At 37.9% G+C, this 15,448-nt stretch overlaps 1 protein-coding gene and 1 pseudogene across 1 annotated transcript; one reads left to right on the top strand and one right to left on the bottom strand.

The window, feature by feature from the left end:
• Positions 1-25: 25 nt before the first annotated feature.
• Positions 26-2,960, bottom strand: LOC126612554 (ABC transporter F family member 4-like; annotated as a pseudogene).
• Positions 2,961-10,600: 7,640 nt separating this feature from the next.
• LOC126612553 (disease resistance protein RPV1-like) lies at positions 10,601-15,200 on the top strand. The gene is made up of 5 exons (XM_050281005.1): positions 10,601-11,362; positions 11,651-12,752; positions 12,847-13,254; positions 13,360-14,238; positions 14,343-15,200. The coding sequence occupies exons 1-5, from the start codon at positions 10,863-10,865 to the stop codon at positions 15,045-15,047; spliced, it is 3,594 nt and encodes a 1,197-aa protein (XP_050136962.1). The 5' UTR covers positions 10,601-10,862; the 3' UTR covers positions 15,048-15,200.
• The last annotated feature ends 248 nt before the right edge of the window (positions 15,201-15,448 follow it).

Here is a 15,448-nt window from a genome sequence, read left to right as displayed (position 1 = left end):
AAGTTCAAACACCTTGTAGGCCTCATTTCGTGTTTAGGACTAGTATTGAATTGAAATGGATAACCTAACAGATACCCGTGACAAAAACTTACCCTATTCCAATTTCCAAACCCCAAAATGTGCAAGCAATAAGCAAACTCTTGGAATATCTTTAGAATGATCAACAAAATTTTACAACTATAAAGAGTGCAAACCTCAGTCATCGACTTCCCTTTCAATTTCTCTTTGTAGCTCCTCCTTGTACTCCTCGAAATTCCCAAGGTAAGGGGTCACCGTGCCATTCTTAACATTCCAAATTTCACTCCTCTCTTCGTTTTCACACACGCGCGATATCAGCCTTGAATCATGACTCACCAGTACAACTCCACCTGTGAATTCATCAAGTGCATCGCCAGTGCGTCAATACTCTGCATATCCAAATGATTCGTCGGTTCATCCAACAGCAAAATGTGGGGCCTTGACATGGATATGGATGTGAACACAACCCGGGCTTTCTGCCCTCCAGATAATTTTGCAATGGGAGTGAGATGGTTGTGGCTGGGGAGTCCATATTTTCCAAGCTTTGCACGAACAGCCTCTTGCTTGCTAAGGTCTGGGTGAAGCCGGAGAAGGTACTCAACTGGGGTCTCACTCATTGTCAGGATGTCCACAAAGTGCTGTGAATACCTACCGATCCTCAACTTCTGACTCCTCCGTACTTCACCCTCAGAAGGAACCAAATCACCTGCAAGAAGGTTGAGCAGAGTAGACTTTCCAGCTCCGTTAGGTTCAACTATGGCAACACGGGTCCCCATATCAATACTGATATCAACACCTGACAGCCTGAAATCCTCCCGATTTGGATAACTGAAGCTGACTTCGACAAGTTGCAGAAGTGGAGGAGTAAGCTCTGTAGGTTCAGGAAAGTGGAACTCCACGCTGTAAACTCTCCACTTCTGAGGAGCCTCAGCTGGTGCATCATCTCCATCAACTTTTCCCTTGGCCTTGTTCTTTGATGCTTCCTTAGCTGCTGCAGACTTTGCTTTATCCTTGACTTTCTCCTGTTGAACCCGATTTCCACTCCTTTTGGCAGCTTTCAGCTGCTTGTCATAAATTTCAAACTTTTTGTTCACCTCTTTCCGATGTTGCTCATAACCAGTTTCAAAATCATCAAAATTTCCCCGGTAGATGTGAAGCTTCAGATCATGCAGATGAATAATCTCACAGCAAACTGTGTTAAGGAAATCTCGATCATGCGAGACAACGACAAAAGTTTTTTTCCAGCGGCACAAGTATTCCTCCAACCAGAGAACAGCCCTCAAGTCGAGATGGTTGGTGGGTTCATCAAGCAACAAAAGAGTTGGCTGAACAAAAAGTGCCCTTGCCAATGAAATTCTCATCCTCCACCCACCACTGAAGGACTTAGTTGGACGGCCTTGCATATCCTGTGTGAACCCCAACCCAGCAAGAATTTTTGAAGCCTGAGCTTCAGCTGAATCTGATCCCATCAACTGCAATTTCTCATACAATTCAGAGAGCTTCTCTCCTGCATCATCATCAAAACCGTCCTTTCCATCAGCGGAAGCTGAATTCTGCAAATCTGCAACCTCTTTTCGGATTTTGACAAGCTCTTCATTTGCTGAAACAAATATTTCAATAGCAGTTTTGTCATCACCAACTACCTCCTGCTCAACCAAAAGCACATCAATATTTTTTGGTACTGGAATCTTCCTCCAAGCAAGAAGCTTCAGGAGAGTAGACTTGCCCATTCCATTGGGCCCAACCAAACCATATCTCTTCCCGTGTGTTATTTTCACTGATGCGTTCCTTAGAAGTTCCTTTCCCCGAGCAGACACAGAGAAATTTTCTACTGTTATATCCTTAACATTAGCATCACCATCTTCCCCATCAATTACCGATGCCCGGCTTCCAATAACAACACTGAAAGCATCATGGTCGTCTTTAAGGGCCTGGTTCTGAATCACATTAATTTCTAGAATGGCTTCGTGGTTTAGTTTCATGATATCCTTCGTTTCTCTGCTTTCTCAAAACCCTGTATAAAGAGGAAATGAATAGCATACACTTCACAGTTCACACCAAGAGGAAATGATAGAAAGGTTATAATGGTTGTAAATGGATTAAAACAAGAAGCCAATGAAGCAATCAGAAATACAATATATGAATATATGAATATACATATAGCTTGCAGGTTCAACTACATGCTCCTGTATTTTCAAGATGATATGCATCTTTGACGGAACAAAAGGAAATGTTTTGACTATAAATTGCAAATGAAGGCAAGTAACTACACTACACAATACAGAGGAAAACTTGATTGGTAAAATACCAAATCAAAATTATCTATTAGCTGTACAAATCGAAAACGAAAGAAAAAAGGATCCAGTTCAGTAACAGGAAAATGGGTAATATCCAAAAGAGCCAAATTTAACTTAGCAACCAAGCAAAACTCCCTTTTAATCCTAAAGAAAACACAATGTTTCACCAAAGCAAACCCTTTTCCATGGATGTCAGCCTGGTTCTGCCTATCGAATTTAAAAAAAAAGTTCTTTCTTTATTTAAAAAAATAAATCCTATATATATGGCGTCCTTTTACAAGTTATACTGCAACCTTGTAAAGTGCATGGTAATGGTGAAGCAGGCGATGATAAACAACTAAAGCCATCAAATGGATGTAATTATTTACAAAGAAGTTGGATAATTGATTACAGAATTACATGTATCAAGCAAAACCCTAACTGTAAATTCAAAATCACAACCCTAATTTATAATATGCAAAAAAAATTCAAGAAGTTGAATTACCTTAAGATTGGAGTGGCGAAGTGAGCACTTAGCAGCTAGTGGTGGAGGACGATGGTGAGAGAAAGAAAACCAGTGGAGGACGACGCGACTGGGAGTTCGGTGGTGGAGGACGCGACTGGAAGGGGAAAACGATGGTATAGAAATTTACGGCTTAATTAAATTAATGTATTGTATAATTTGGTATATAAGTACACATTCCTTGTTCTTCAAGGTAACAAAAAGGGACACAAAGATATCTTCTTAACAAAGGACTCTAAACTAGATATCAAATTTTGCACATAAAATTTAAATTTTGACGACTTATGTGGCAGTTTGACATTTTTAAAGTTTTATTCTTCAACCGATATGTCAAATTAAATTATTATTTTATTATTTTATAAAATAAATTATTAAACTAATTAAAATTTAATAAAGGACATTTAAAGTTTAATCAGTAATCTGTTCACATTCCTTGATTGAAAAGAAGAAAAGTAGGATAATTACATCGATCAACTCAACATTAATTATAATAAATTATTAAACTAATTAAAAATTAATAAAATACATTTAATAATTAATAAAAAAACATTTGAAGCTGCTGTCAAATTTGACAATAACCTCTTTTGCTGCCAATTCATGTCATCACCACATAGGATTTGGCACTTCGGTTAGAGAATATTAGTGTGATATTTTTTTACGGTTATAACTTATGTGTACATTTTAGCATTTTATTTGGAGATGCTCTAATATTTACATAATACTTACATTCCTATTTCCCTAAAAATTACTCACGCCAAATTGCCAATACACTGACGACTTGGTGACTGGTGACTGGTGAGAGACCGTTAGAGAGAGCTTGGGGTGGTGGAAGGAGAGGACGACCCGACTGGTTTTTAGGGTTTCGTTCGGCCTGTTATGTGATCTCATTGGTGTGATTGCCTTGGTCACAAAGAAAAGGATTAAATTGTAATGAAGGGTTCAATTGTAAGGGAATTTGGGGGGTTTAATTGTAATAGCATTAAATATTGGGTCATTTTAATAGGCTTTTGTCATATATTAAACAATTGCTCAATTGCTCTCTCTCTATCTCTACAACCGCCATTGTTGCAGGTCAAGGTTGAGCCGACGGTTGGGGCTAACACGGAGAAGAGAGACAAGAGGAGACTGAGAAGAGTGAGAGTGTTCGATGCACTCGAGAATGTGGGAGAGAAAAAGAGTGATCAGGTGTGGTAGAGTCCATGTATGTACTCGGCTACCACCAATTAAAGCCAGCCACGTGGTTTGTCGAATTTTAATAAATAAAAAGTTCGTTTCGGTTCGGTACCATATTTGGAAGTTGGAACCGATATCCAACCGTTTATTTCACTCCAGTTTGGTTCTCTGTCTCGTACCGTTTTCCACCTATAAAAAATCGAACCAACCAATTTTTTCTGGTTCGGTCCAAGTTCATGGGGTCCATTTTTATTTTTATTTTCAGGAGCAAGGTTTACTATCATCAGCGGAAATATTTTTAAAGGTCAACAAATTTCTGTTTCGTAAAAGGCCAAATATTTTGTACGTTCAAAACAAATGCAAGTGCCACTACAATTGCACTAATTCTTCCTAACAGTAGAGATTCCAATCCTCGTAATTCAATTGAACTAAAATTCATAACGAACATAGAAAACAACTCTAAATTCTTAGTTTAACAAAGAAGTTCAATTCCCACCTATCTTTCTGATTGATGCCGTCAGCATCGAGTTCTCTAATTTTTCCAATTAAGCTTTATGTACTAACTAATGTACATGTGATGTGTTGTGTTGTGTTGAGAATTATGTTGTTTTTTTTTGTGATGAAGGCCTAGTGCTGCAGAATCATGGAGTTGGAGGTTCTGATCCTGAAGTGTAATTTCGAGGAAAGGGGGAGGGAAAAACACCGAGAGACGTATCCACTGGAACGAGAGAGGTGGGGGGCTTTATGAAATACATATGTCACAACCAGCACTGAAGCACAAAGTCACAGAGAAACAGCAACCATGAACACAATTTCTCACAACCTTGTAACCACGGGACTTTATGAAATTACAAAGCAATCCAATCCAGCCAAAATGGTAACAATTTATTCTACTCTGAAAATTGTGCATGTAGATTCTAAGAAAAGACTTGAACTACTTGAATCTAACGGAAGACATGGCACAAAAGCGAGCGTAGTAACGTTTTAGGATTCATATAGCCGACCTTACTTAGTGAAATAAAACTTTGTTGTTGTTGATGAAAACTATGCATATGCTAAAAAAACATTTTTACCAGTAAAAGGCTACTACATGTATATGAACAAACTTCTTTCGTTCGCGTTATATAGTCTCGGAATCGAACACTAGCAATCCATCAATTGGAAAACAATTTCCCATATTTTCCAGAAAATTGATCAATTATAAAGTCTTAAAACAACTAAAAACAAGTTAGAAACAAATTAATTAAATAATTATTCGATGTGAACTATGAAATTACACCATATCTGTCCTTAGAAAATTGCAATTTCCGGGAAAACCATCTCCTTAGAATCAAACAGAGATAAAATTACAATTTCTGATTGCAAACTCTCCCCTGATATAGTCAAACTCCTCTCAAATTCTATATTATCCTCACCGTCCCATTGACTTAAATTCATTGAGGAAACTTACTCTGTCAGTTAATTTCGAACATTCATGGAGCCAAGTGACTTGTACATTGCCGAAGAAATGTTTAGTCCATTTTTACCACATAAAAACGAAATAAAACCAATAATATTCTTGTATGACGATATGACAAATTTATTTTTACTGCAACTATATGTCGATTGATACTTTTAATTTCTTGTTTCAAATTTTATTTTGTATAACTAAAGCTAGGAAGGTATGATAATAAAAATAAAAAATTGGTGTAGGGTCTCAAAAGAAAATTATTGTGATTAGATCCTTCTAATCACAATTTTAGCTGATGTTTGCTGATGTTGTTATTTACTAAATAAATAATTATGTTCTTTTTATACAAAACTTCATCTTAATCCTTAAAAAAGATGAGTTTTAGACTATAATCCTGTCTAAGATTAAAATCTAATTTTAGTCCCTAATACAGTTAATCATCTCATTTATTAATTATATTTTGATGTTGTATTTCTTTTTCTTTTTTTCCCATTTTTACATTTAATTTTCATTTCATTTCATTCATCATAATATATTTTGATGTCTACATAAACTAATTTTTTTTTTTTTGTATAATATGTTCCGATATAATTTGTATAATCTTTCATTTAGGTATGTTAATTCATTTGATATATTTAGGTATATCCATCGATACAAATATATAAGTACTTTAATTAAATATAATACATTTCGGTACATAAACTATGATACGCAAATTTCAGTTCATTAATTCAATATAGTACATTCGGTACATATATTTCGGTATTGATATTTAGGTACATTAATTCAATATAATATATTTCGATACATACATTTAGGTTTATTATAATATATCTCGGTACAATCATTGTTGTACACTTATGTATTTACATATTTGTCACATCGCGGCCTTGACCCCCACCACATCCAAAGCTCGACTCCACCGTAGCACGACATTGTCCACTTTGGGCCCCGACCACCCCCTCACAGTTTTGTTTATGGGAACTCACACCAGAACTTCCCAGTGGGTCACCCATCCTGGGATTGGGATCGCGCGAACTCGCTTAACTTCAGAGTTCCTACGGAACCCGAAGCCAGTGAGCTCCCAAAAGGTCTCGTGCTAGGTAGAGATGAGAATACACATATAAGGCTTATAAGATCTACTCCCCTGGAAGATGTGGGATGTTACAATCTACTGTACTTTACTTATGCTCTGATGTCATGTGTGAAATTGGTCCATACCCTCTCACCGCGCACTCGTGTACTTAGACACTTTTAGGATTAAATTTATTCACATTTTACACATCATCACACTTTATGGCTTCGTCACCTTCCAGATGTCGGCCAGTACAGCTCGATTTGTAGTCCTAATGGACATTCCGAGTCGGGATGTGTCATATTTGCGTGTCACTTTTTAAAAAAAAAAATATTTTCTCATTTATATTCATTTATAATTGAAAGAATTAATATGTGTATTTTTTTTTGAATAAGAATACGTGCATATTAATAAAATTAAAATTTTAACAAAAATATAATATAAATTTTAATAAAAGTACACTTTAAAGGATTAAATTAGGAAAGAGATCCTCTGGATCCCTTCCACCAAATTCACCAATCCGGGCCCTTGAAATTTGACCCAATGGCTAAAAACAGGGATCCTCTTTAAAAGTTATAATAACTTTAGCTGTTGGATCAAATTTTAAGGGCCCGAATTGGTAGATTTGATGGAAGGAATCCGAAGAGGATCCCTTTCCATTAAATTAAATATGTAATCTAGCACCATATTTTTTTTATTTTTAAAATTCTAATATATTGCAAGGACTAATTTCAAAAACCTCTGTTTTTATCTCCTTGTCTTACGTTACTAGTTAAATTCGTGTGAAGTCTGGTGGAACGAGGTAAGGAGGTTGACTTTGATCATTATGATCTCCTTTCCATTGCCATTTTCCTTTACCTTCCGTTCTTAAGATGTCTTTATCTCTCAACGAAGGCTTCCTAAATCTTCATTAACAAAAACTCTCCCCTTTATATACATCTCTCTCTATATAAAATGGCCACCAGTACCCATAAAACCACTGCCTAAAATCTCAGCACAATGCCTACCAACCCAATCAATGGACGACCCAACAAATCTCGCTCCCAAAGCCTCAAACTTTACCCTTCCAACCACAGCGTTCCACCCCCCAAAGGTGCAGTCTTCCGCCCCCAGCTCCTCATTTCCCTCTCTTTTATCTCCCTCTGCAAAAATCTAATCTTGTTACTGCCTTTTCGGGTCGCCACTCCACCCGAGTCGTGGAAGTGTAGTGAGCTGCATGTGCAAAACTTAGGCACAGAGGGGCAAACTTATTAAAAAAAAAGGGGTGAAAATACCCTTCGTTCAATCTACTGTCTGGTGACCAGGATCCTGGTCGGCTGAACTGGTCTTTGGAGTGGGAGTTGGGGCGGCATAGTGGGTCAGACGCGCGGGCGCTAAGCAAGGTCGGCTTGGTCCGCCTAGCCTCGAGCTGGAGTTCGGCACGGGTTAGCGAGTTGGGCCCATGGGCTCGATATGCTACGCTGAGGTTGTTGTGGCAAAGTGGATTGCTAGCGCTTAGGCTTCGGTTTAAGCTGCTGCAGTGGCCCTTTGTTGGCTGCTGGGCTCCTTAGGTCGGCCGTGCGGTGACTGCTAGGCAATGGCCATTGTGATGGTGGTGCTCTGCGGCGGTGTGGCTCCTCTTGCCGTCGCATTAAGCCTTGAGGACTGTTGACGAGGAGCTACGTCTTGGTCTCCGTTTTTCGGTCCATATCCTTGAACGTAGGGCGTTCTGGTTGTCGTGGTTTCAAAAATGTTTACCATTGTATCCACTCTAAGGACTAATTAAGGAATTTTTCTAGGAAAATTTTCAATGACTAGGAGTGTATGAGAAATTCAAGTAACATAAAATTCCAAAAAGTAATTGCCTGAGCCTTCTTCAAGTATTTGAATCAACCTCTCAATGAAAGCACCAATTTGTATGGTAGCAAAAATCTGCCATCTTCAATCTTGACGAATGTGTACCTACAAAATAATTAACACTTTTGTTCAAAAACCAAAGCCTCACATGCTCACAAGGTTTGAGAGGGGTTTGGCTAATGGATCTCCAATGCCTAAGTCAGTATCTCTGGAAAAAAGTGAGTGTTTTGGGCTTGTATGCGTAGCAAAAGCTTACCAAAAATTTGGTGGTGATGAGGTATTTTATAGGGAGGAATGGCTAGCCATATATGGTTAGGGTTTTGCTCTACACATAGCGCTATTGGTCAAGATGTGTCATCTATTGGATGAATGAGGAAATAATATTTTCAAGATATCAATTAGGAGATATATCTTGGGATGATGATGGAAGCATCAATGATTGATTGTGATAAGGATTCCTTACTTGATGGAGATTTAGTAATTAATCCAATAGTTAGTGTCTTTGACTTTTCCACGCCACGAGAAGAAGAGCTTTGAGCAATCGTAGTCAACTACTTGGACCTCCAGGAGTGATGAGCTGCGCGTGGAAATATTTATGTGCCCTACCCATTTAATGAGGGCATTCTTGTTTTTTCCTAAGAAAAAGTTCATGTGTTGTCTTTATGATTTTTGGAATTATTTTTGCTCCATAAAGAGTGTTTTTTTTAATCATTGTAATTGGAAAAAAAAAAAGGAAGATAGAATGGTCCTTGAGAAAGCAGAAGAAGAAATATACAAGATCAATGGTGTTCTTATTGCACATTATGAGGGCAAAGATTTAGATGGCTGGGTTTTGCAAGGGTTTGAGAGACGACAGAATGAGAAGAAGATATGTTAGATTTACCAAGACGCTCGCGTATGCATATTTGATCGTATTTGAAGTTTTTTTGAATGTCAAATGAAAAAGAACAAATTTATCTCTCAGTTAAGTTATAAAACATGTGTCAATAGCAAAGAGAACAATGGAGACCCAAAAAATGGAACAGCAAACCCGTAGCTCTCAATATGTAATCTCTAAAGTTTATGTAGTCTTCCTGGTAATTCATTGTTTCTCTTTGTTTGCTTAATAAAGTTTATATTCCATTTGTTGCGTACTCTGATGTGCAACACCAACACCCCATCGTTTCTTATCTGTATGAAATTTGCATATTAATTTGTTTTGGGTCTTAAACTAATGAGTCGCTCAAAAGACTAAATCAAGTTCCCATTTCCACGTCTTCCCCACCCACTCCTACCCCAAAGACCAGGGAGTGCGTGGAGGTCCCCCACCCCCCTTCTACTCTAAAGACCAGGGAGTGCGTGGAGGTCATCTTCTGCTGTCTACTTGCAGAACTTGATGTTTCAATAATTAAGTCAAATAATTTCAAGTCCACCGTAACCATTAAGTCAGTTTGTTTGAACATTTACTCACAGAAAACTGGTCCACATTATTGTTTATTTGTTATACATAGAAATAAAATACAAGAACACAATAGAGGAAGCTTCCACTTTCTACCTCGCACAGCTTTGTACTAAGTTATGGAAGGTTGGAAAAGCTAGAACAGAACGCCAAGTTTCTCACCAATGTGCGTACCCAATTAACGTTGGGTTGCTTGTATTTATAATACATTAGAGATTACATTCAGGGTTTGAAAACCCCATTTACAAGGAATATTTGAAATTCAAATATACACAGATAAGAGAGTTACGCAACTACAAAACATATGAAAAAGTCATAAGCTTAACCAACTGTTTGAAGATAAGAATTAGAAGACAACTCAAACACTTGGAATGGTGTTGACTTTAACTGAGTGAGGATTTAGGGAGTATATTCAATTGAGAATTTGAAACTTTAATGGATTTATAAATCCATGGATTTTTATGAAGTTTAATTGATTTGTAGAGATTCCATATAAAATTTTGATTCAATTCTCTCGAAATCGCATGGAGAGAGGTAAGATTTGTGGATGCTTAAAATACACTACGAAATCTCTCAAATACCCTCAAATTCCTCAACTTTCTCAAATTCTTTAAAATCAATTTCTAATTGAATATACATGGAATGTTATAAACTTCTTTAAAATCACTAATTGAATACACCCAGATTTGAGATTTTAATAAACTATCTTAAAATTATAATTAAATATACTTTAAATTTTAAAAAATTACTTAAAATCGAATACTTTTAAATTTATTAAAATAATTAAAATCTTTCAAAATCCCAATCCAACAAGCGTATCAGTTGTGCTGCTGGAACTTGTCATTTTGACCATCCATTCAATTCCTGAAATTGGAGGAATTGGACTCCCTCGGCCTCCATGGGTGAGGTATTTGGATTCCGGGATGGTGAAGGAATCGGGAATGCATTTCTTCTTTCCTATTACGCCCTCTTCTCAAGAGACTTCGCAGATGCTTCGACAGACGCTTCGACACCGCCGGCTCATCCTCGTGTGACGTTGGTTTGACGATCGGGACCTCGAAGTTCGGGGCCAAATGGCTGCAATAATTGCTCAGCTCGATGCCTCTTCCACCTCCTACCGGTGTACCTATGATGTGTTCTTGAGTTACAGAGGCGAAGATACACGTAAGGGGTTTACTGATCACCTCTACAGGGAGTTGGAGCTGGCCGGAGTTCACACCTTTAGAGATGATGATGGGATCGAGAGAGGAGCAAACATAGCATCAGAGCTACAGAAAGCGATACAAGAATCACGAGCATCCATAATTGTCTTCTCCAAGGACTACGCTTCCTCAAGATGGTGCTTGGATGAGCTGGTGAAGATCATGAAACGTAGAAAAACTGATTGCAGACACATGGTTATGCCAGTTTTCTATGATGTGGATCCATCCCATGTTAGGAAACAGACTGGAAGTTTTGCACAAGCATTTGCTAGACATGAAGAACGCTTCAAGGAGGAGATGGACAAGGTGATGGAGTGGAGAAGAGCTCTTAGAGATGTAGCAGATGTGGGAGGAATGGTTTTAGGAGATATGTAAGTTCATTCCCAAAAACTTTATATTCTCGACATGAACATTTCATTAAAACTTAAATGAATACCTAACGAAAACGCAGCAGAAAACAGCTACAAACATGAAAACAATATTCTAGGTGAAGTTTCATACATGCAGTTAATGTTGGACTTTGCTGTTTTCTTCGTTTATGTAATTGATTTAGCAGAACATTTTTATGAGAACTAGAAAGTTCATTTGTTCAATATTTATATGTCCACTCAATTTGCATTGGCACCACAGGATTTTCATTCATTCATTACAATTTATAGGTATGAGTCACAGTTTATCCAAAATATTGTCGAAGAGATTGGAAATAAACTGGATCATCGTGCAACAGAAATGATTGCTCCCTATGTGGTTGGAATAGATAAGCGCGTGCAGGGTATAAACATGTGGCTGAAAGATGGATCAAATGACGTGAGTGTAGCTGTGATCTATGGGATGGGTGGAATTGGCAAGACCACCATTGCCAAAGCTGCTTATAACCAGAACTTCCACAGATTTCAAGGTTGCAGCTATCTTGCAGATGTTAGAGCAACTTCAGAACAGCCTAATGGTTTGGCTTTTTTGCAAAGAAAACTTCTTTCGGATATCCAAAAGGGGAAAAAGAAGAAAGTATACAGTATGGGTGAACGAATGAGCAAGATCAAGCATGCTGTGTGTTGCAAAACTGTTCTTATTGTTCTTGATGATGTGGACCAATCCGACCAATTCAATGCAATTCTTGGAAGGCGAGAATGGTTTCACCCAGGAAGTAAAATAATCGTTACAACTAGACATGAAAGTTTGTTGAATGATCATGAAGTTTATGCAATGTTTAAGGTTAGAGGATTGGGTGAGTATGAATCACTTGAGCTTTTTAGTTGGCATGCCTTCAAACAAGTGCGCCCTGTCAAAGATTACATCAAGCTAACAAGATCGGTAGTACAGCACTGTCAAGGGCTACCATTAGCACTTCAAGTTTTGGGATCTTCTCTTGTTGGAAGAAGTGTAGAAGTATGGGAAAGTGCGCTGCAGAAGTTAAACGTCATTCCTAATGAAAAAATTCAAAAAATACTTAGAATAAGCTTTGATTCTCTACAAGATGATCATGACAGAAGTTTATTCCTTCATATAGTCTCTTTCTTCGTGGGAAAGAAGATAGATTATACAATTACAGTACTGGACAATTTACACTTTTACACAAGGATTGGAATTCAAAATCTAGTTGATAGATGTCTAGTAGACATTGATGAAGACAACAAGTTGGTCATGCATCAATTACTTATAGACATGGGAAGGGGAATTATTCGTGAAGAGTCGCCCGAGGACCCTGGGAAACGTAGTATAGTGCTACAGAATGATGCCTCTGATATTTTGAGAAAATTAACTGTAAGAAATATGCTCTTATTAATGTTTTTATGTTTGTACTATTGTGATGTGCATGTGTACTAGTTACTAACCCAATGTTCGGATCTGGTAGCAGGGAACAAAAACTATTAAGGGCCTCATGCTCAACCTTCATGGCAAGACAATGTTTAATACAAGTAACAAAAAGAGATACCATGTCAACGACTACCATGAAAAAGTCTCAAGGCGACGGCTTGGTTTCTTCTCTTGGAAATCTATTACCTTTCTGCCAACAAATTCTGCTTCTGAATCAAATGAAGTAGACTTCAAAACAGAGGCATTTACTAGGATGCGCAATCTTGAACTTCTGTTGCTCAATAATGTAAACGTCAGTGGAGGCTACAAAGATTTTCCAAAAAATTTAAGATGGATATCTTGGCGAGTATTCCCTTTAAAATCAATACCAGCAGATTTATATTTGGAAAATCTAGTGGGTCTTGACTTGCGGAATAGCAGGCTACATCATCTTTGGCAAGGACCCAGAGTATGATACTGATCTCTCTCTCTCAAACAAACACATGCATACACAAATTTAGGGATCTTTATGATCACGTACTTACCCAAACTAAGTACCATCTGTTTGAAACAGGTTATTCCAAGACTGAAATTCCTTAATGTGAGTCATTCACATGGTCTTGTGACAACCCCCAACTTTTCGGGAGTCCCTAACATTGAGAAATTGGTTCTTAAAGATTGCACAAATTTGGTTTTGGTTGATGAATCCACTGCAGACCTAGAGAAACTCATTGTCTTGAATCTAAAAGACTGCAAAAATCTCACAAAGCTTCCAACAAGACTTAGCATGATGACATCTCTACAGGAACTGATTCTTTCTGGTTGCTCAAAGCTTGTGTTTCGCCCCAATGCTGCAGCTGGTGTTTGGAAGAAGCTCAATATATCAACAGCTAAGCTATCGCAATCAATGTGGTTGTGGAGACTGTGGATATTACCCAGGAAAAATCTTGTTACTGCCCGCAGTTTGTCAGTGGCAAATTGGCCAAATGGCTTAGTAAGCTTAAGTCTAGCTGACTGCAATCTTCCAGAGATTCCCAGTGGTCTTAGTATCCTATCTTCATTGAAGCATTTGAATCTAAGTAGAAACCCAATTTTGAGCCTACCAGAAAACTTGAATGATCTTTTTACGCTTCAAACTCTTGTAATTGAAGGTTGCACAATGGTCCGAACTCTTCCAGAACTCCCACCAAGTTTAAGAAAATTGCATGCAAGTTATTGTACATCATTGGAAAAAATAACAAATTTACCAAACATGTTCAGATCATTGGATTCAAGTTTTTGGAAGTGCAAGAATTTAGTTCAGGTTCAAAGCTTGTTCCATATAAAACCATTGAGAAGGGTTGACATTGAAATGATCAGAGATATGGGCCTGTTCAAGTTGGAATCCGTAGGAAGCACTGAAGTTGAGATGACCAATTACTTGACATGTACAACAACAAAGGGTCCTATACAGGTTCTCTCTCTCTCTCTCTCTCTCTCTCTCTCTCTCTTTGTGATGCACGCACTGTTAGTAGTTTCTCTTTGATGATTATGATTTCTATGATTTTCATCAAACAGGGACTCTATGAATGTGGCATATTTAGCGTTTTCCTTCACGGAAACAAGATTCCAGATAGGTTCCCTTACAGAAGCCTGGGTAACTCCACTTTTTCTATTATTGTACCTTCACATCTTAATCTCAAGGTCCGAGGCTTGAATGCTTGTGTTGTATATTCGCGATGTCCATTTTGGTTTAGCAGTTCAAACTTGCTTAAAGTCAGTAATGAGACCAAGGGTCTTAAATGGACATATTGCCCAGTCACAGCAGGTCTCCCGAGAAAGAACCATGATATGTTATGGCTAAGCCATTGGTTGTTTGGAAACGATGAACTGGAGGGCGGGGACGAAGTACATTTTTCCATGAATGAAGAATATAGTTTCTGGACGAAGGAATTCGGTATCCAGCTTGTGTATGAGCAGGAAAATGAGGGTAAGGGTGTTCAATCAAAAAGTGAAGATATGACATTCCAACCAAATACAACTCTTTCTAGCCCGGTTTTTGTTGCTGGAAATGTATCTGCGTCAGCATCAAAGTATCAGTTATGGACGGGCAAATTCTTTCTTTGCAATCATCGGAGTCGTATTCATCAACTTCATTTTAGGAGCCAGGAGAGACCAGATTATCTTGGTTTTTCATACTTATTTAAGGAAGATGTTCCTGCTAAGACGATAGTTCCATCTACTCCAATGAATCTTACACTGATTCCTTATATGTTGACATAGAGGATTAGCCTCCATCCAACACCATTCCATGTCTTTGGAACAACAAAAGTCAGCTCTTGTGAGTCTGATTTCTGTTATATGTTCTTTGTATCATTATATGTATTACACAAAAGTATCTGATTTATTACTCTTTTCCGTTGTGGAGGTATACAAGTTTACGCTGTGCGAGAAACAGGAACTACTTCCCAATAACATTCCTAATTACACTAGAACAAGCTAAGCTACTGCTATCGATTTGAATCTAATTGGTAACACAATTCTATGCGTACATGAAAACATGAAGGCTGGAGACTATTTTGTTAGATAACTGCACGACGATTACTACCATGTGCAGATCCTTGGAATCACTTTTTTGGGGTTGCGATCAGTTGGTTGAAGTTGAAAGCTTGTTGGATAAAAGC

Source organism: Malus sylvestris, chromosome 17, assembly GCF_916048215.2.
Source record: "Malus sylvestris chromosome 17, drMalSylv7.2, whole genome shotgun sequence".
Lineage (NCBI taxonomy): Eukaryota > Viridiplantae > Streptophyta > Magnoliopsida > Rosales > Rosaceae > Malus > Malus sylvestris.
The sequence above is the reverse complement of the archived record's forward strand: the minus strand, read 5'-3'. Positions and strand labels throughout refer to the sequence as shown.